This window comes from Scaptodrosophila lebanonensis, unplaced genomic scaffold (genome assembly GCF_003285725.1).
Source record: "Scaptodrosophila lebanonensis strain 11010-0011.00,11010-0021.00 unplaced genomic scaffold, SlebRS2 tig00000053-arrow-pilon, whole genome shotgun sequence".
NCBI lineage: Eukaryota > Metazoa > Arthropoda > Insecta > Diptera > Drosophilidae > Scaptodrosophila > Scaptodrosophila lebanonensis.
Window position 1 is genome coordinate 3,189,067 of NW_022060548.1, and position 23,482 is coordinate 3,212,548.

At 33.6% G+C, this 23,482-nt stretch overlaps 2 protein-coding genes across 2 annotated transcripts in view; one reads left to right on the forward strand and one right to left on the reverse strand.

The window, feature by feature from the left end:
- Window positions 1-107: 107 nt before the first annotated feature.
- Window positions 108-11,309, forward strand: LOC115623514 (CD81 antigen). The gene is made up of 5 exons (XM_030517894.1): window positions 108-472; window positions 6,957-7,151; window positions 7,871-8,050; window positions 8,110-8,325; window positions 9,114-11,309. The coding sequence occupies exons 1-5, from the start codon at window positions 407-409 to the stop codon at window positions 9,261-9,263; spliced, it is 807 nt and encodes a 268-aa protein (XP_030373754.1). The 5' UTR covers window positions 108-406; the 3' UTR covers window positions 9,264-11,309.
- A 6,904-nt stretch (window positions 11,310-18,213) lies between these two features.
- Window positions 18,214-23,482, reverse strand: part of LOC115624196 (Kv channel-interacting protein 1) — a 29,871-nt gene continuing 24,602 nt past the window's right edge. The window contains exons 3-6 of the mRNA XM_030518798.1: window positions 22,497-22,566; window positions 22,226-22,296; window positions 21,919-22,113; window positions 18,214-18,533 (exon numbers count right to left, since the gene is read on the reverse strand). Of these exons, the coding sequence (XP_030374658.1) occupies window positions 18,405-18,533; window positions 21,919-22,113; window positions 22,226-22,296; window positions 22,497-22,566 (465 nt within the window). The 3' untranslated portion in view covers window positions 18,214-18,404. The remainder of the gene's footprint in view (window positions 18,534-21,918; window positions 22,114-22,225; window positions 22,297-22,496; window positions 22,567-23,482) is intronic.

A 23,482-nucleotide genomic window follows, 5' to 3' on the forward strand; every position in this document is an offset into this window, starting at 1 on the left:
GAATCGACCCAACCGATTCTTAATCGAATCGTTCCCAGCTCTAGTTCATGTAGTTCATTTGAGAGAATAGCATTCGACGTGAGCTGGCTTCGCCCGCTGCTGTTACTGCTGCACGAATGAAAATTTAAAAAATTTAACTGCTAATGTAACGCGCTCAACGGCCAATCGTAAATTAGTGAATTAAGCTAAAAGTGTGTTTAAGAGTTCAAAATATTATCCCACTTGAGTGTGGAGAGTGCAAGAAAAAAGTGCATTGCTGCAAGCGCAGCTTCAATTTTTCTCAATCACTGCTGTGTTGTTGTTGTTGGCAGCAGGAAGCAAGCAAAGTATAAACGAGTGGTGGTGGCAAAATAAACGAAGCATTTTTTATATAAAATAACGCGTAACCAAAAAGGAAACAAACAAAATGGGTCTTAACGGCTGCTGTTCGTGTGTAAAATACTTGATGGTCCTTATAAATCTTTTATTTTGGGTATGTATCGGAGACAACCAACAAACACAGGCAGCAAGCAGTAGCAACAACAACTGGAACACACATATGTACACACACACATACATACATATATTTATATACCTCATTCATTGCTCTTCCTGTGTGTGTGTATGTGCAAGGCAGCAGCACTCCCTACGCATCTTTTGTAGGCTGCCGCGCACGCTCCGCTCTCTGCAAGGCATTTATATTGTTGTTGTTGCTGCTGCTGCTCCCTACTCTAATAAACAATAGAAGTTCCTCTCTTGTTGTTGTTCTTGCTAGTTGTGGGAGCATGCGACAGACACCCACGAAGTTATGCAGCCGCTTCTCCTTCCCCTTCTTCCCAGGTCTCTTGCCACAAATTCAGGCCGTAGTATTTGTTGTTGTTTTATTGTTATTTTTTCTTTCCTATGCGTTTTCCTGCTGGTTTTTATTTACGTGCATGTGTGTTGGTGTTTGTAGTTAAGTTTGATTTGATTTGATTTTTTTTATAAACCGTCTCTTTTCCTTCGTGCTTTCGTGTTCGTCTGCTCTTATCTTGAACAAAGTTAGTGTATACGAACATATGTATGTATGTATTGCATATATGTGGCTATGTGTATGTGTGTGTAGGACCTACATTTGGCGCCTTTTAGGTGCGCCACCACCAAACTCCCACTTTTCCTTTTTGCGTTTTACAATTCTTTCGTCGTTCGTTTTGCCAGCAATTGTAAACGATGATGGGTGGGTGGGGAAGATAGGAGGGATGTCTGCCTTTCAACAACGCCCCGCATGAATTTTAAACATCAATTGCTTTAAAATTTTACAATTTTTATTCTTTGTATTTTTTGTTGTTGTATCGTTTATGTTTTGTTTGGCAATATACATACATATTGAACATTTTTGAGTAACAATTTAATTTTGTGCTGCCTTTTCATGTTCTACGTTAGATATTCATTTAGTTGCCTTTTCGATTTTTTCGTGGCTATAGTATTTATTAGTCAAAATCTATTTTCGAATGTTAGAAAAACAACAACATATGTATGTGCCGCTATTTCGTGCTGTTGTTGATTTTTCTGCTGCTGCTGCTAAGGCTGCTGCTGCAGCGGCCGTTTCTACGCCAGTGGCAGAAGCAGCGACGACGGCAGCGGCATCATAGTTGTCTAATTGCACTGTGGCACAAGTTTCAAGTTTGTGGGTGTAGGCGCGCGTTCACATGTTCCTTTGAGCAATTTATAACCATTAAAGTCTATATTTAAATACGTATGCATATATGTACATATGTACATATGTTTGTATGTGTGTGTGTGTATATGATCGATGATGTGTTTTAGATCTATAATAACATGTTGTCGAAAGCATCAAGGCAAGTGTTTATGATAGGCATAGCATAGACTAGAACTAGATAGCACTATGTGCATGGAAAATGTAATGAAATTTAGAAATGGAATAAACAAAATTATATCAGTTTAAATGATATAAAATATGTATGCTAAAAAAGACCACAGCCATGTGCTTGTAAAGATATTAAAAAGTTTATTTTAATTCGTTCACAACTCTCCAGTTGTAGTCTCAAATCGAATTATTAATTAATTATTAATTTTCAAGTTCTGAATCGTGAATGACTGAAATTTAAAAAATAGAACTACCTATTTAACAATGTCCATGCTATTACATCAAAAATGTGCAAGTTTTTGGCGCGCGCGCTTGTCTAATAAAAACTTTGTAAGCCCCACACCACTGTGCCAAATCCTCGTAGTTTGGCGTAGTGCTCTGATCAAGCGCCACGAATGGGTTGACGTTCCAATGCTGATGCCGTCGTGACTGACGCTGATGCTGACCGCCTGGCCATCTTAAAATGAAAGAGCGTCCGCCCACCCGCCTGACAATTAATTTCAATGTTTTTTTCCATCCATATATCATTATGTTTAGTATTTCACACAATTATTCAAATTGGAGCTTGCCTCAACATTTTTCATTTTTCATTATTTTGAAAAGTGCTGCAACATAGCGGTTAATCATTGCTGTTAATTTTGAGTGCAGTTTGACATGCAACGGCTTAACGACGGGGTTGGGAACTTTGTTTATTTTAAGAATTTTTGCAGTCATAGTAAAAGTTATGTGCTCCTTTCTGCACTCTTCTCTACCTATCTTTCTCGCATTGTGCAATTTAACGAGCAGTAATGTAGGTCAGTCAAGGACTTTGCACTTTTATTAGCCATTTGGCATACATTTAGTACACACACGCAAGCTGTGTATATGCATACACTATACGTTGTATATGTATGTATGTTCATATACATTTCATATGTTCTATGTGTGTGTCACATGTTAGCCACATTTCGTATTTGTTGCCACACAGGCGTGGTGCTATTCCATGTTTTTCAGTCAATTTGTAGCAAAAAACTGCAACATGCAACTTTGTGTTACACGTTTCGTGTAAAACTGTGCATATGTGTGTTTTTATATAGGTACATATACATATGTACATATGCGTGCATTCACTTGTGTGTGACTCCTCCATTCAGCAACTAACATACAAATCCATAGTCCGCAGTCTGCACCATGCAATTTGCATTGCCATAGTTTTAATATGCGCTCTCTGCAAAGCGCGCTCTTTCTCGTAAGCTCTCTTTATCTAACAGTGCATTGACAGATGTTGGCAGAATATGTATAAGTGTATACTTGTATGTATAAGCCGGGCTTATGTTGCGGTTGAACTAACCACTGTTAATGCGACGGCGCTGTTAACGTTCACATTACATTACATTGTATGTAAAGTACATACATAAGTATTACATTACGGGTTTGTCTGTTATTTATTCCCTTTTTTTGTCCTTTGCGCTGCTTACAGTTTATTGGCTCTTCCTCTCTCTCTATCTTTCCTTCGCTCCGGAGCACTGTTTGTAGTCGTTGCCTTTTTTATTCCCTTAGCTATAACATTTTGTGACACAGCAAAAATGTATTAATTGAATAATCGAAAAGCACAAGAGAGATTGTAGATTACCGAGCTGCTTCCCAGACGACCTTCTGTCTCTCTTTCTATTTGTGCGCAACCGTTCTGTGTATTTTGTCTTATCAGCCACAAACTGAGCTTGAATGCTGCAGCTTGAATTACAAACATGCCAACACGCATGCATACATGGTATATTATCAAATGCTGCGAAATTACGTAAGGAACTGCAGAGCTGCTTATATACATACATACTTGTATGTACTTACGTATGTATGCATGTATGTATGTACATACGTATATAATATAAATATATTGCGAAATGGTAGCTGATAAATGTAATCCCACGAAATATACGACCGAAATTTGTTTGCACAAAATGCTTTTTATCTGAGTTTGAATTCCTCTGGTACTAAAACAAATAAGTGTTTTGAGCTCACCAGAAAATAAATATACTGAAATGTCTCCAGATGAATCAAAAGACTTGTAATCTTAAAAATTTACAGTACCTCACTCTTAATAATTTAAACAAGTAAAAAAGCTAAAGTCGGGTGTCCCGACTTTGAAATACTCTGTACATATGTTTACAATAATTATAGAAAAAAAATAAGAAAATTTAAAAAAATTTGATCGATTTTACCATTCTCGGTATTCGAACTCACGTAAAGGGTATATAATTGCACATATACAAAGCAATTGCGTCTATGTGAGTGTATGTATGTTTATGTGCGTCTATTTGTGTCTGTGTAAGCATTTTCGCAGTCAACTAAACAGCAACATCAACATCAACAATGGGCAGCGCTGCAGCATCGCTGCAGCAGCAAATATATTTATGGCTATAACTTCTTGATAAATCGGTCTATCATAGTAAAACTTGACATACGGACACATAATAACCAACTGGTGGTATTTCCAAAATTTTAGTTTGAAATTCCAAGAATTACGGGAGTTAGAGAAAATCGCATTTGCGGGGAAGAGGGGGGAGGGAGGGAAATTCCAAAATATACATTTTCTGCGTATTCATTCAAGGCATCTTGGACTAAAATTTGGTGTTCCTAGGTCTTATAGTCTCCGAGATATAGGCGATTATACGAATGGAAAATCGGGAAAACCCCCATAGGGGAGAAGTGGGGGGGAAAATCAAAAAAATGAAACAAACTCGTATGGCGTACACACATAGGGCATCTTTGTGCAAAATTTGGTGTCTCTAGCTTTTATAGTCTCTGAGATCTAGGTGATCATACGGACGGACGGACGGACGGACGGACGGACAGACGGACAGACAGACAGACAGGGCTAAATCGACTCGTCTTGTCATGCTGATCAAGAATATATATACTTTGTGGGGTCTGCCACGCCTCCTTCTGCCTGTTACATTTTTCAGCTCGCGCAAACCTAATATACTCTTGTACATTTCATGTACAGAGTATAAAAATGAACTTCGTGGAAGGAATTTTCTTGTATCTTACGATGTTCACGCTAAAAAATGTTTCAAGAAGCAAAACTTCAAAGTATGTATGTACATCCGGTCAAAAAACAAGCTTTATTATGAAACTGCTTGTTTTTGAAATATATGTAGGCTAATGATAGCGAATTAGTTTTAAACAGAAGAAGAAAAATTTAAAATTTTAAAAGCATAGCTCAATCAGAAAAAACAGTAAACAAAATAAATACATTCTTTCTTGGCCTCACATCATTCACAGTGTTCGGCGTAATTATCTGGCCTTCTGCTTCATTCACAAGCTGAAGGGAATTTCTAATTTATTGTCGCATTGTTTCTGGGCCCCGGCACTCCCTACATGGAAATGTGTCTCTGAAAAATTAATGAGCTATTATACAGTTCGGTTACATGCCAATTACTTTTCCACACTTATATACAGCTGTTTTTTTTGCCCTCTGCTATGAATATAAAAATCTAATAAAGTTAACCACGCCTACAACTAAGTGTGCCAGTTCATCAAAACCTATTTAAGCAATTTAATTCTATTCTTAGTTCGTTGGGTCTCGCGAGGGAACTGCTACAAGCTCTCTGTATGCGTTTTTTTTTTTCATATATAAAAATATAATAATGAGCAAACGCTTTTTCCTGTCGAATGACGCCAGCTGAAATGTATGTAAATGCAAATTTGCTGGGAAAATGAATCAGTGTATATTATTTACATTAAAAATGTTTAGGACATTGCTCATTATAAACCAGAAAAGCGCAATTATAATAATGCTATATTCATAAGTAAGTGCAGTGGTTAATCAATAAAGGCAACAACTACTTGTATTCATCAGAGCATTACTGAAATGCACAGATATATCATAATAATATATAAGAGTCCCGATACATAATTAGAGAGCTGAAACCTTATCGCAAATTAATCAATGAACCTATTTAAAAATGTATATAGATTCTAGAGGAATTACATTTTTAGGCATCCATTTTTTCTATTTACTTAAAACAGATTTGCTTTTATTCATTGTCTTTATATAAGATCAGTCCTTAATGGATCTTTATAAAATTTTATGTAAGCCTTCGCTTTCAAAAAACCTAGCAATTTTTGATAAGTGGGGAAAGATAGTATTTAGTATTCAAAATGTTGACCTAACTATGGTCTATTGGAGTCAATAAACGTCTATTCAATTATTACGCAAAACTATGCCATTCACTTATCTCATAGCTTGGGCTCTCTGAAATACCATATATCTTAACTTGTATCTTCGATTTTTACTGTTTTTGAACGATTATTATGTATCGTTGAATGAATTGTTTATTGTTGCTTTTTGAATTCCTGTTAATAATCATTTAGTTTCCGTTCAGTACACAAAAAGAGCTTGCATCTAAATATTCAGGCGAACAACTTAGTATTTAATTGAGTTAAATTGTTTTCTTACGCGAAATCCAACAGCTACGCCCGACTATGCCCGACTCCCAGTCAACACTTTCTTATATTATGTGTGTCAAAGTGTTACTCTTACCGATAACCCCGGCGTGATAATGATAACAATGGCTTAGCGCTGAGTTCAATGCCTGGGCAGATTGTTTTTTACTACTATATAAGAGAAAAAAAAACGCACACATTAAATGCATTAATATTTTGACTGAAAGTATTTGCCAAACACAAGACTACACACACAGGCAACATGACAGAAAGGCAAACAGACAGTTAGAGACAAACACAAAGAAACTCATTTACGGCCGTCGGAACGGAACACTTATTAAAGATTGATATAGAAAAATTGTGTCTGTCTGCTGACATCATAAGTTACATACAATGCTTCATAATGCTACTGGTGATGCCTCGAATTCGAATATGCTTGGGAGGAGGAGGGAACTTGGGAGGTAGTTGGCACGACTTGTGCTGCCGCCACTTTAATTGTCGGGCCAATGAGCAAGGCACATGGCGTCATTGAAGCGCGTAACTGCAGATGTGTGTATTCGATTCATTGCCCGAGATACCGAAAATGTGGCAAAGTTAGCTAATTATTTGGGTCAGCAGTGATAACCCATAACTTTGACCTACTTCCTCAACTGCAATTCTAATTTGAACTTTCGTTTCGTTACAGATTATTGGCCTCACAATTGTGGTCACCTCCGTTTGGATGCTCACGGATCCCACCTTTATGCTCTCCATGACGCAATCGTATAACCATTATCACATAGCACTCTACGTCTTTCTTGGCATTGGCATTCTAATCACATTGGGCGCCTTCTTTGGCTGCCTGGGCGTTTGTCGCGAATCGCAGTGTCTGCTGATATCGGTGAGTAAATGTACTCAAAGTTATTCTACCTACGCTCAGATCTCGCCAGACTGCATAAAATCCAATTAAAAAAGTGGAAGCCCACACCAGTCTGCTGGGCTGTCTGCACAGCCTACGCCTCACTGAAGTTGCAATTTAGTGGAAAATTGCTTTTTTTGAGGGGCCTTTTGACGCTATCGTGATTTAGTGATCGAAGAAAATCAGCTTTTGTTGGTGTAATATAGTTCCTACTAAAAACGATCTGAACATTCACAATTATTTACAATTTATTCGTATGCCTGAATTCTCATATTTTTTAACAAAGTGAAGATTTATACGAGTGGGTAAAATATAATAAAATAAAGATCTAAAATAAATATCTGATGCTTAGATAACTGATGTTTCTTTTCATGTTACACCCCACCATGAGAGAGATTTGTATGTTAATTAATATCTGTCTGATGAATTTTGTATTTTTAAAAATAATTGAAACATCTTATACCAAGAAATTAAGCTATCATTGATTACAATTGAATATTTTTGTGACAAACAAGAGAGCTTTAAAAAAATACTATTGTTTTAGATGCATTGCATAACAACAAAAAATTTGTAAGATACAGTTCGTTCGACATGATCGAGTGACTGTACACTTTTGTCACGCACTCATCTCTAGCCTAAGAACACCCACAACTTACATAAATCTCTTCTATAACATACCCTTTTTTCTCCCCAACTCACAGTTCTTCTCCGTCATACTGATCGTAATGGTGGCACAAATAGCTGCCGGTGCCTGGGCCTTCCATAACAAAGATAAACTCGACGATATTGTGCGCGCTGCAGTTAAATATTCCGTCCAGGAGGAATATGGACAGTCGAGCATGAGCTCACGCACAGTCACCTTTGATACGCTGCAGAAGAATGTAAATATTTGTAGCACTGTGTTGATTTATTGACTGACTGGGATTTATTTGTTTTACAGTTGAAGTGTTGCGGAGCGGACGGACCTGGAGATTGGGCCACGAGTCGCTTTAATAATGTCGATCGCACGAACATTGTTGACATTGCCATCTCCTCGATGAACGTCTTCTATAACATACCCGAATCGTGCTGCAAGGAGAACCTTAAGGAGAACGATTGCGAGTTGTCGCGTCGTTTGAAATATGGTGGCCCTTTGAATACCGCCATTTATCAGCAGGTAAAACAATATGTGTTTAGGTGATGACATTTTATCTGCTAACCACATGTAAATATTCCGAAGAGATAGGCATGATTTCGAATTTTGATTAGGGTGGATAACAGGGCTGTTCCGAGCTCTGAAATATGTTTCGTTTTTCAGAGAAAACTGATAATATTTGAATATTTAAATTCAACCCCAAATCATATATACATTCAACACTATTTGTAAACAATATGTTTCAAAAGCTAGAGCGCCTCAAGCGTTTAAGCTATAGTACAAATATAAAAATAAATAATTGATTGATTTAAAGTGGAGTTTAAATAATCTTTTTGTTCTTAAGTGGCAAGCATTATAACAGAAAAGGTTCATTAAAAAATCGATCAAATCTAAATCGGTAGGTGTGTCTGAGAACAGACTTTATCACACAATTGTTGCCCATTGATGGACCTATGGCGACAGTTGGGGAATCATTAAGTGCCGGGCCATAAAACTTAATAATCCTTTACATTGGCGTACGATGTGGGGTCGTTCGACGTTTTGCTAATAAAAATTCTCCGCCTGTCATGCACAGAAAGGCAATAAAAATAGTTTAATTAATATTGATATTCTGCACGCATTTCTTAATGTGTGCATGGTATGGTGTGGTGTGAGGGGTTGCAAGAGCTAGCGGAACAAACAACAAACAATACAAAAGGCAATGAATAAACAAATTTAGACTTCAGGCTACAGAGAATAATGGAAGTTGAAAACGCTCTGCTTAATTGCAAAAACAATTGCTAATGCGTGCATATCTTTGTCTTTTCCAGGGTTGCGTCGACAAACTAATCGATATTATTTACGAAAATTGGATCACGATCTTTGCCATAACTGTGATTATTATTCTATTAGAGCTGATATCGCTGACCTTTGCCCTCACCCTGTGCTGTGCGGTCAGACATCAGCATTACAAGGCCTGAGAATTACAGAACTCCCATAGGGAAATAACAGACGATGAGAAGTACTAACAAACCAAATGTAAATTAAAGCATAAGCGTTACTAAACCAACAACAAGAACAGCAGCAACAATAAGAACAACAACAGTAAGGCGGCATAACATGGTTTGATGGACAAAAAAGAAGAAAAAATTGAAAGAATGGCAATAAAAAGAGCCCAGTGTGAAAATGCATTTAGCGGAAATGGCAAAAGAAAATAAGATGTTTGAGACGATCAGCTTGAATGGAGGCAGAAGAATTAAGCGAAATACTTTAAAACCAGAACAATTTTGTAATACTTTAAATAGCAAAAAGCAGCTAGGAATGAATTGTGTGCGAAGCCCGAGGTACGGAGTCAAGCGATATAGTTTTGGAAGCTTTGAGTACCTCACAAAAATAAGAAGTAGAATGATATATTCGGAAGAATATAGGAAATTCTCACAAGTAAGTGTTTGTCTCGATGTTAATCGTTGTACAATACTATATTTAACCTTACAATTTGGAGCCATAGAGCTTTAGAGGTCCTGCAATAAAACTGTGACTATATCGAGTTGTTACTGTATGTGGGGTTTTATGTATATATTTTAAAATACAAGCAGAGGCATTAAGTTTTTAATGCCAGACGATTTGTAAAAGATTTGAGAAAGCCGTTGATGAAAGCACAAATATTGTTAGGAGGCACAGTAAAGGCCGCAAACAGACATACTTACATACATAAACACATAACGACTTAGAAATAAGACAAGCAAAGGCAGAAACTTTATATGCAACAACTTTTTCTAAAATATTTCTACATTCAACAAATAAAACCAAAAGCAAAACCAATACAATACAATATGAGAACATAGACGCGTTTTTACATAAACATCTACATACACGTACATACATAAAAGCAAACTCTGCATTACTTAGCATATAGACATAAATAAATAATAGAAAGAAAAAAACAAACAACAGCAATACATCACGTTTCAACAGCATAACACTTTTAGATATATATAATAACATACTACTATAAAAAATATATCTAGCAAAGTAAGAGAATGAAATATGAAAATTGTCTTTTGCCAAAAATTGATATTTATAATTTGTATTATTTAATCTACTTGCTTTATTGACTTCCGTTATTGATTTTTGTGGCCATTTTTTAAGAGACAATTAGAATTGCCAAATTGCTAAAACATTGCATTCCACAAGCAAAAATGATGAGTTATACATACATACATACAAGTATATAGGAAAATATGTTTATTTCCATCCAAAGACCCAACAACAACATGCAATCATTTTTCTTGTGCAAAAAATGTTGTGCTAAAGAATCTGAATAAATTCGTTGAGCTTCGCGAAATTATATGCCAAATATTTTATGTACTATTTAAACAAGTTTCTTTTATTTTTGTAATCCAATCCTGAAAGCCAATTTCAGAGGCGCACCACTCACATGTTAAGCAACAGCGCTCTGTTATCTGCACTGTTATTTAACAGCGCCATACCATGCCCTGCCATTTGTTTTATGCAAACAAACGCTCGAATTGTTAAACCTTTAAGAGAGAAATACAAAACGAATGAATTTCGAACGAATCTACTTACCTGCATTGAACACTTTAAAAATAAACGTTTATTTATTATTTATATATAGGAAAAACTATTTATATATTAAACATCAAACAACAACCAACCACATCACAAAAATGTCAAAGCAAGTACTAAAAACAAAAGCAAAACAAAAACAAACAAAACTATATTTACTAACACAATTAAACATGCAATACATACGTATACGCATGTGTATATGTAGTTTTATCATACACTAATTTATAAAGAAACACTCACCTGCATATATTTTTTGTACAATTTTCATTTTTTTCCACACAGAAACACACACACTCGAAACGAATTTGTATTTTTTTAATTGTTGTTATATGAATTTTGTTGTTAGTTGAAAGTAGCCTGAGCGTCATACTTTGTACCCTTCGATGAACGTTTTTTAAATAAATCAAATCTACAACCAATCCAATGACAACATCAAATGCATTAAATTAAATTTACAATATACATACATACACATATATAAAAGTATATTAAAATTTACATTCAACAAATATATATATATATATATATATATATATATATATATATATATATATATATATATATATATATATATATATATATATTTGTTGAATGTAAATTTTAATATACTTTTATATATATATATATATATATATATATATATATATATATATATATATATATATATAGACTTATATATATATTTAAATAAATTTTTAATACGTAAGTAAATTAAAGTTTATTTACATTTTTCTAGTACCTAAGCGTAATTTCATTTTAGTGAGGCACACAGTTAAATGTTTGCTGTTTAAAAACAAAGCCTAGCATAAGTGAAACATTTCATAAATGATTAAAACGCATATGTAAAGGGTGTTGAACAAAAATGAACACCAAAACCAACGTTTATGTGTTGAATTTGTAGCGTTCACTATACGTATATAAATATATTCGAATCCAATTGACTCATGTAGCAATGAAAAACTACCAAATACCACAAAAGTAAGATTCAAATGTAGCTTAAAATTTGAAGCAGAGACAACATTTTCCAAAAGCCATCAATCAAATCATATAGAATCGTAAAAAAACATTCATAAATCAACTTCATTAAAACAGAAATAAAATTATTACGCCGATGTGCAATAATTAAAATGTTTAGTTTTAAGTAATTGGATGTTAAGAATGTTCTAAGGCCCATTAAAGCAGCTCGACTTAAAAAGAGGAGCTTAATACAGTATGGAAGGAGGTACGAAGGAATGTATTTGCAAGCTATATGTATATCGAATAAGCATGTAGTACATTTATATGAACAAATTTCGGCGATGGTCAATATATACTATATCTTCCAAATCTATTCTATCCCTTTATGTTTTTATCGTTGAAATGAGAACAAAACTTTATTACACTGTGTGTGCTGTCAATGGAACACAGAAATAAAGAAACCTTTTAAGATAAAAGTGTGGATAATTTTTCAGAGCAATAAATCTGAGAATACTTTTAAAATGTATTAAATGTATTTACTTACATATAAAATTTGAGACAAATTTAATGTTTAATGTACTTGAGTCATTCAGGTCCATTCGTTTGAACATTTAGTCAAAAAAAGTGAAGTATAGTAAATGAGTAATGAAAAATAATGAACAATTGCTGAGCAATAAATATATATTCTGTCATTATTCAATATGAACTCCTTTTGGATTCCAGCGACTTCTACAAAAGATAATTTTTTAGAAAGAGAAAAAGGCAAAATGCAATAAATAGGAATACAAAAATGTTGATATAATTTCGTATTTGTGTATCTGATTTCAATTCTTAAGACTCAACTTTTCTGTGTCCTTGGGACACTTTTTCTCACAGTCTTGTCGGAATAAAGGCTTATTGTAGTGAAGGGCCAGATACATACCGAATTATCATATATACGAGTATAGATAAAATATGTGTATAAAATATCTCCACAGTACATCAGTTTTGTCTCAAAAAGAAATCTATGATTAATTAACATCCCCTATTTCTATTTCTTAACACAGTTTTGTTCATTGTAGTCACGAATGCCTCGACACTAGAACCGGTCTATCAAAACTCACCTGTTCGACTGAACGTCAGAAGGTTTTTAATTCGATTTCAATTCCTGAACATTTTAAAAACATTCGATGCGACACTTTAAATTGTTTGAAAACTGAATTTGTTCTCCTATAGAAGTTTAGTAACATAAATCTAGACACTCAAAACTAAGCAATATGAAATAATCTTGAGAATAATTAAAGATAATGCTCAATTTAGAAACAAGAAAAGGAAAGGAAACACAAAAACAAAAGCAGCAAAAGAGTATAAAACTTAAATTTAAATCACAATACTTACCATACCATTAAAGAAAAAATTGCATAAAATTCACTTCATAAAATTTCAATGAAATAAAAAAGCAGCGGCATACAATTGATATTTAAAATAAACTAACATTTATTAAACAAATGTGTGGAATGTCTTTTATCTCTATAGGCATGAATGATCATAGGTTTCTAAAGCATTGAAGTAATTATTAGGAAGTTTATTGAATCTCTCATGCTGGACTCAAGAGCAGGAACCAATGATAGTTTGCACCGCAGTCTACTTTCATAGTCGTTGGAAATAAAATACTAAAGTTTATAGAAACAAAAAAAAACTTTCTTACATATAACTGTTTTTTGCGTTCCAGAATTGATTTTTGCAACATGAGGCGTAGCAGATCCCATGTTGAGACGAATGAATATAGACATGTCTGACTGTCTATCTGTCCGTCCGTATGAGTATCGAGATATTTTCAACCACCACAGACATCTTGGTAATGTAGGTTTTTATTCGAGCGCATATTTATATACCTGCCAAAGGACGATCGATGTAGGAATCTATCATAGTACCGTTTTCTTTATAGCGACATCTTAGTCTGATTATTTGGTTGGATGTAGGGTATTCAAGAGTCGGTTGCGCACGACTTTGAATATTTTTAAATTTTAGATATAGCAATATTCCGTAAAAATTAATAATTGGATTAATTTTTCCGGGAACAAGTATAAAAAGGTGTGCCTGGAACTCAACCTCTTGCTTGTCTTAGAAATCGGTTCACTTTTTTCGGCATTATTGGATTCGCATGACCAGATGGCTTCCGTTGCACAATGAGCTGCAGTTTCTAACACAATATTTAATGAACATATATATATACTATATAATGATAATCAAAATGAGACCAGTGCTGTGAACGATCCAGAGCTGGACAAAGGCTGCAAGTTAAAAATGTTTTGTATAATGATGAACGCAAAGGTTTATCTTTCTGCGCTATATTCGATTTCAAAGGCAATGCAAATAATTATATCCAATAAGATATTCAGAATATTTTAGCCAACACTGTGCCATCTGTTTTGGCCGCCAGCTTCAATATATAATGATAATCGCAAGGACAGACAGGTGTATGTTGCTGCTCTCTAATCGATTTTAAAGGCAGCCATGTGCTTCGGCAGTTCCCTGTTTAATTTCCTGCGACCATTGCTGGGTAAGAAATAACAACCGAAACAACCTATGCACATATGTAATTAAATTTTATTTTTATTAAAATGTGTTTTTCTTTTTGTTCATGAAATCATACAATAGCACAAGAAAGTACATCTTCTAAACATTTTCTCCACTTATTACTATTATTTTTGCTAAAAACTAAACGTTTTATTTGAAAGTAAACTGCAATGATGCCGAAAATAAGAGTCTCTCGGTAACACTATATTTGAACTAACAGTTAATAATGGGAATGTTCGAATAGTCTGTGACTAATAAACTGAATAGCAACATTAATGCTTTGCCATGATAATAATAAATAATAGTTCTTTTATGTACTTTTCATGCAATTAGTTTGTTATTTGACAAGGAGCTGCGGACGCGTTCTAAATATTGAACGGGATTTCATGTTTTTTGTTGTTATGTATATATGTATTTTTGTTTTGTTTTTAATTATAAGACAATGAAATAAATGTAATTTAAAGATGTCGCATATTATAATAAGTAGTATGTAGTTTGCTTTGTTTAAGAATTACTTTTAGTTCGTTATTATGTGTATGTACTTATGAACAATCCAAATCACTAACCACGTTTGCTGTTGTTTTTAAATTGTATTTGTTTTGCAAAATAGTTCTTTTGCAATATTTGTAATTCGTAGGTTTTGAATTGAAAAGAGCGTAAATGAAGGACTTTGTTATCTTTTGTTATCATGATAGAAGTGATGTGCAAACATTTTGAATATCATTTAATTGCCTGCGCTCCAATTGGGTCTATACATTAAATTTAATTTAAATAGCTTACATTGAAAAATTATTATCATAATTTACATTTACTAGGTACATTTTGATTTAATTTAGTTTCAACTAAACGTACGAATTTAATTTAGTTTAAAATTAACTTCCAATTCAAAGGACTCTCTATCCAATTTCGAGTTAGGGCAATGGCTAAAGTCCCTGCTAGCTAAAACATGACTAAAAATGTAAATAGTATTTAAATATGTCGGTTATTTATTTCTTTTGCTTAGCTAAGCCAATACGAATTAGTAATTGGATTTCATTTTAATTTAGTATTTATGTTTTGTTTTCTTTCTTTGGAATAGCTTCTTAGACACTTAAACAATTTGTTTATTTTTTTAATATAATTTACTCATACTAAACAATTAGCTGCTAAAAATAATCAAAGTTCCATATTTAGTAAAATAAATTTTGAATTTCTTATGTAAGCGTTTCGTTTTCAGTATAGACGTCATAATTTCTTTATTTACTTTACTAGACATTTAGGTGTATAGTAGGTGTTAATCATTGATTCCATCAACGCAATCATGTCATCATACCTAGTGGACAGTGTACAAGTACGTTAATATTGCATAAATTTGTTACTAGATAGAATTTAAATTGCCGGGTGGTTTACCAAATAGGTCGCATAGTTATCCATTGTAGGGGTTAATACTTATACATATTTAGTCGGTATGTACTAAGTAGGTATGTATGTGCTAAAGCGTTCTCTCAGTATTGCCAATTATTTGACTTGATCATGAAATTGCAGAAATACAGTGACCCTATAGACTGTGGATTGATGTGAAGGAAATGAGTGAGGGTGGACTTAAGTTAAGTTGCTATAAAGCTATTGTGTGCCTAAAATTGCTTTAAAACAAATATTAGGCTGTCGAAAATGGTCGATCAACTGCCTTGAAAAAGTTGAGTCGTGGTCAGACATGCGAATAATGTGTAAACAAATTTGTTTCCTATTCAAAGTTTGTTGCAGCAGAATGCTTCATTTTATTACATTTTTACTTGAAGCTGCAAGTTAAGGACTACTATGCAAATCATTTGTCAGTCTGACCATAGCTTCAGTAATTTTCGAAGCGGGGAAGATAGTGTATAGAGAAAATAGTTAAAAGAGTTTTGAAATAGTTCGTATGGTGAACTTTTAGAGGAATGTGTATTTCATATTTGGCAGAATTTCTTTTAGAAATCTAAGCTAGACCTTAACAAGATAATAGCGTTGTAATGAGTATTGAATGTTAAGCTGGAAAGTTTGAAATAGCACAAAATATTCCACAAGGTACATAAAAGCTGATATAGTGCTTTCAGGAATTGAATTTCAGGCAAAGATCTCTTACTTAGTTACTAAATTGTTGTAATACTTCACATTTTGGACAGTCAATTAACATTTGTTTCAAAGCAAGCTTAGATGGTAAACAATTGGCAACATAGGAAGTTAAATGCCAGTATCTCAGGCAGCACACAAACATTTTCCACCTAATTTGTAGTTCATTTAATTTATTTTCAGAGTTTTTGTAGTTTTTTGTTTTTGTTTTTTTTTGTTTTTTTTTGTTTTTGTTTTGTTTGTTAGAGATAACAATGGAAGATCATGTGTATGTGTAAATGAAAGGAAATATCAAACCACATTGATTGTCTTGACTATGTGTTAAGTACATGCTTTGAATGTAAATATTGCTAAAACCTTTTGTTTTGCAACTGTTTTTTATTATTGCATGTCTGATATGCTAACTTTGGCCAACAAAATGAATAAAATACCTTTGAAAATATTGCACAAAATGTGCGATGCAAATAATTGATGATGTGTTGTAAGGATCATGGCCTGGGCGTTGATTTTCACACAACATGAAAAATCGAAAATGCAAATTGAATTTCATGGTAAAGGCAGGCTGTGCAGTGCTTTTTGTAGTTGTTGTTGTTCTGTATAATAACAAAAGCTGCTTTATAAATATTAAATAAACTGTAATTGTCAGGTGCTATTTCATATACTTAGTATCGGTGGTTGGCTTTATTTTTATTTAACAATATTGTTTTAATACATATAAATATTTCATAGGAAATCTGCGGCTATTATTTTTGCAAAATTTCCCCTTCAAGTGGTTGTCGTCGTATTTTGCATAATTCATTGAATTGTGGCGAAAAAAATGCAAACGTTTATGTTGAAAATTAATTTCGCATATTTCTGTTATTATTGATTCGATAATGGAATTGATTTCCGAATGTCAAATATGTTATTTATGCCATAATTGACAGCAAAGTTGCAGGAAAGTGAAATAATGGAAATATGTGTTAAATTTGAAGTGTAATTAAATAATAAAATGTTACTTTCTGCCTCCCTTCATAAGTACATATATCAGCATAATAATTTGCTCTTTCTTTTTTAATTCGAAATATGAATTATGAATTTTATGAATTAGTTTCTCATAACGAAATTGTAAGTTAAACTTATGTTATGATTATTTGTTCAGTATGACAAAATTAAATTGAAAATGTGGTGTGAAATGCATTCAATTCAGTTGAAATTTAAGCTACTTTAAGTAATTTAAATCACACATATACGTTCTGTTCTGTTTTGGTTTTTCTTTGCGCTAAATTACACTTAGTATTTATGTAATTTATTCATATTTTAGCGAGTAAAGTAAATCGTGTTGCGTATTTTGTTAAATTTGTTCTCCAATTTACCAATTCCTCTTCTGAACAATTCATTTATTTATCTTTAGCTTAGTGTATTTGTTGTTGTTGTTGTTGCTGTGTTGTTCTTCATTTGTTGGTGGTTTCATTTTAATTCCATGAAATTAAGTTCACATAGTTATATATATATTTTTTTATATATTTATAATAAATACATATAAGACCAATTCGCTCTTTACGGCAGGATTAAATTCATAATATGCTCAAAAATTACATATATATATACTTATATATTTTGTTAGTTTTATCATTAAATTTGTTTTTCATTTTACTGTTATTCTTCATACTCGTCTTTTCTTCTTCTTGTTGTACAATTACACACACTCATATATTTTTAGTTTCGATATTTCGATTTGTTTACGTAGCTGCCTAAACTAATGTTAATTTCTATAATGTTTACTTCTCTGTTGCATGTTTCTGGTGTTTGTTTTGCATTTTGTTGCACATTTTGTCTTAACTCACTATAAGTGCCTGTCTGCAATACGACATTGTGTATTAGATTTAGAGATCTATAAGCGATATTATAGTCCTGGTATTGCGTATTTCCGGCTCATCTGCTTGTCATCAAAGGTCGTTGTCGAACATTTGCAATGAACGCGTTACCAAATCATCCTTAAGGCATGCTTCGAGAAACTCTTCAATGGTTATAATGCCATCCTGATTTAAGTCCAATTTGCGAAAAACACGATCGACCTTAAAGAAAAATGTGTTAGGATTAACAAAGTGTGTTTTAAAAATGAAAGATACAAGGAAATTTCATTATTTCTCGGCTAAATAGCTATTGAATAGCAATTCTCAAAACTTTTTAGAGCTTTATATCTCAATCATCACACAATTTACCATTTGTAATTCTAAAAAAAATATTCAGGGTATTGTAAAAATTTGCATTGCAATTATTATGAAAACTAGTCTAAAATTGATCCCAAAAAATGAATTTAAAGCTCTCCTCTTTCAGCATACAAATTATAAAGGAAATTTGTTGTTGAGTTTTTAATTCATTTCTTTTCCCTAAGTCCAACATTTCGTACAGATCGTCTCTGGCCTCGTTTAATTCATTTCTTAATCAAGAATTCATAAAACGTGAATCCTTAAAGCAGAATTTTCTATTTTTGCAATATTAAAATACCAATCCAAATTAAATACCAATCCAAAAATGACAAACATTTGTAATTGCACAAAGTTTTCTTAAAATTATTTTCCATTTTGACCTTAGGATAGGTTTTGGAGATACTTGATTTAAGGTTATTATTTGCTCTTAGAATTTAGCTGTTGGTATTGTTTTTGATTTATCAAAATCGATTTGTGATTTACTTAATCATACTATTCAATGAAATCGCACTTTATTAGAAATACCCCAATATCGAAAAAATCAATCCAAAAAGCTAAACTTTTTAACGCGTTTATCTTATTCAACAAATAGCTGACAAGCTGACAAATTATGTAAATAAGCTGATAAGCATTTTATCTATTCAAATTATATAAGCTCAGATTGCTGCATCAATCAGAATGTCAATATATAATGCACATGGATTTTTAGTGTAAACTTTAACCTTTCAACCAGAGCAGCATTCGCATTGCAATTCCACTTCACAAGCACACTTTGCATTTATCAATAAAATGGCGTAAAACCTTCGTCATTAAATAAAATATCCGCTGCAGTTTCCGCACACACACACACACACTCATACACACACTCATACACACACTCATACACACACTCATACACACACTCATACACATACTCAAAGCTTCCGCTGCGTCATTGAAATGCAATCCTCTTGAGTGAGAACACACATGAATGCATGATTATTCCTTTCAATGTGCTTTAATGTGTTTGTGATTGTGTGTGTGTGTGTTTGACTGACTATGGGTTTGTGTTTATGTCCGCGGCGCACACAATTATAATTACTCATACGCAACGTGAGCCGCCCTGTGACGTATGCTTTATGTTATGTCAAGTGTTGTGCCTGCATAAAAAATGAAGCATGCAAAAGAGCGCCAGCATAATGCAGACTCTGATATCGAAATACACACAACTAAACCAACCCCCACCCCCATCTATACAAATACATATATATACAAGTATATATATACATATATATATAGGTGTGTGTGTATATTCGTGCTCTGCTCATAACTGCGGACATATCCTTTCACATTTAATGAAGCTCTTTGTGCGGCCAGCTTGAAATGCACTGAGGCGGCAAAGCTTATCAATGGGCGGCATTGTGCTTATGTCTCTGACTACTTGACATCCCAATGACGCCTGTGGTAGGGCATTGTTGAGTCCAACCTAATTGGATTTAATTGATTAACAAACATGGATACAAGTGCATCTGTGATTGTGTTAATTAAACAGATTTATGTGGGCATGAAATCGCGAAATTCATAACAAACATTGCAAATTTTCATTACCTCTCTGCCTGAAATGCATACAGATATATTATGAAATATTCAATGTTAAAAACTTCTAATCAATAAGCACAAGGTAGGGCAAAGGTAGCCAGATCCGTCTGCCTTCCAAATAAATGTATTCTATGTTAATGAAAATTAGCAGGGCAAACTTTTCTGACCTGCTTTCGCTGTCGACATTTTTAATTAAAAAGTGAGGCCGGAGCTAATATAGTATTTTTATTGCGTGTATATCATTTCAGATCTTTCAAAAGATTTTGGAAAGTTGCAATAGCGTTCTGAGAGAGTAAATGGAAGAAAATAGCTTGTAGTTTGTATTTAATTGAAAGGCGAAACATGTAAAGCATGTTAATTCCAAATTTTAGAATTGTTAAGCTATATGTATCCTCAATATTTTATATTGCTGCCTTAGATTCGATTGCTGCAGAAATCGAGTTAAACTCCAAAAAGTATCGTAACAAAATTAGTTATTTTTGAGTTTTTAAAGTTCTTCATCATAATCTGAAGTTCAACCCATATCGGGTTACTAATTCATATGATTAGTTCAACAAAAAGCAATGATTATAGCTGAGGCTAAAGGGCGAATAAAGTCTATTCGAGAGTCGGACTTTTATTCACAATAAGGTCTCATCATATTACAAAATTATCAATAATGAAATCCCCTGAAATCACCCAATGGACTCAAAAATGATTCACACCATTAAGTATGTTTCGAATAAAGTCTATAAAATGAATCTATAAATCTATGAGTATTTCAGAAATTTTAATTAAACACCTTTTTCGAGATATTTAAGGAAAAACAAGATAGAACACTACAGTCGAGCAAGCCCAACAGTACATTCCACAAAAAAGAAAAATTAAAAAAAAGAAAAATATTAAAAAAAAATTAAACTATTTAAAAAAAAATGTAATTAATTTATTAAATTAATTAAGAAAATGTATTTAATACATACATAGAAGACATCTTTATGTACAGTTTTACATTTACATTACTTGCTTGTTTATATACGTGTATATATAAGCAACAACAATAACAGCTGCGGGCAGCGCTGCAAGCAGAGCATGGGCAGCGATTTTATTTATGGCTATAACTTTCCTCAGAATTGACCTATCCTGATGAAACTTGGCATACGGACAGATAAGCACTAACTGGAGGTAACGACTAAAACTGAATTCAAAATTCCACGAATTACGGGAGTTATAAAACAAACGTGAATTTAAATTTCTAACTATACGTCAATGTGTTACTATTTCTTGTTTTTAATTTCAAATGACTTTACGGTTCATGAGTTTCTTTAAATAATGATAGCTATATAGCAGCTATGCAAATTGTCATGTAATTCTTTAACTTGAATAAACTGTGAAGCTTTGCAATCCTTAAGAAATATCTGCAGAGTGAATAGAGCTAAGAAATATAGAGAACGTTTCAAAAATTCTAAATCATTCTCTTTGATATAAAAAACAACTAAAGCCCTATCTAAAAATCAAAATCTGTTAACCATGTGCTGATATTGGAGGATAAAGGAATTTAAATTTCTAAATATAGGCCAATGTGTACCAATTTGGTGTTTCTATTTTTTAAAGCCCTTACGGTTAATGAATTTCTAAAAATATGAGTGAGTAAACTATGAAGCTCTTTAATTCCTTAGAGGCAGTAAACTCTTACCTGATCCCTCGCTTTGCGATCCTCCTCCGGTTGGTGCGGTCTCCTGCCCATAAGCTCGTGTATAGCTAAAACGATTTCGCTCAACTCGCCGCGACTGATGCGTCCATCGCCGTTCAAATCGTATAGCTTGAAGGTCCAACGCAGACGCTCGTAAACTGAGCCGCGCAGCAGTGTGGACAAGGTGACCAGTAAATCCTAATGGAAGGGCAAACAATAGATGTATGTATAATAGGTTTAGCAGATACACACACACACACACACACACACACACACACATCCAATAACATTATGAGTCTCATTTAATTACCCGAAAACTAATGGCACCATTGCAATTAACATCGAATGCTTTGAACACATAATGTGCATATAAACTGGAATCTATAACGAAAATAGAAAATTTGGCAACACTTCGTTAGTAATGAGCATATGAGTGTGAAGAGTGAGGGTGAGGGGCTCAAGCGGCTGCAGGGGCTCATAAATGAATTTTATTTAAGTGGCGCTTTATGGAGCGCAACTATAAAAAGCAAAAGCTAAAAGCACTGAACGAAGGCGACGGACACAGTCAAGGAAATACTCACTGCCATGTGGAAAGAATTTGGCGTAAATATCCTTAAAACAATCCTCGTGCACCACACCCTCAGGACATTCCTGCAAGTAAAGAAAGTGCTATGAAATATATATGTGACAATATAGTATGTTGGTGTGTGAAAGGCGAAATGTAATGAAAATGAAAGGCGCGCCAACTCAACCGCATCCAGGAGAGTTACTCTAATGCTGAGTTATGAGTGCGGCGACAGGAGAGATGTAACGAAGAGAAAGAAGTATGTGATTTGATTATAAAACAAAGTGAAATTAATGATAATGATTATCAGCACCGATTTTAGGCAAAACTTCAATTTGTAAACCAAACATTAATTGTGTTTTATATTCATTAAAAAATATATAATATAGTTCTTGAAAATTTATATGATTTTATATAAATTATTAAAAACAAAGAAAGAATGGGACGCTTGCTTTTAACTTTTTAATGCGGAAATGTGAACGATTTGGCAACAATTGTGCTTGTATATGGTTCTATTTTGCAACTGACTTCAACTTAGGCTTACATGCTAAACTAAGCCTAAGGCGGCGAAAAAAGGGCGCGAGGCGACGTCCGCAAACGGCCGCTCTCGCGCTCTCTTTTCGCCCTAAACTAAAATTCAAATAATTCTCTTAAACTATCTTAATCTAAAGCAGCATCTGCGCCAACAGTTCTTTAAAAAAAAAAAATAATGATATGGCACGATTCTTTGAAAGTTTTTACTTCCAAATGTTTAGACATTCAAAAAGCACTTCGGATAGCACTCTGCCTGTGAAGTTATACTTGGAATTTGTGAGAAAAGGCGATCCTGGATAGCATCCCGACTTAGGTTTTGTTATAGGTTCTTGTGGACATCTAGTATCTCAGCTTAGTGGCAGTTTTTGGAGCTCTTGTTGTAGCTTGGAGTCAATAAATGGTCGACATCGGTTTTTCCAGAATAACATTTTGGTTGGGATTTGATTTTCTTTGTTGTTGAGGATAATT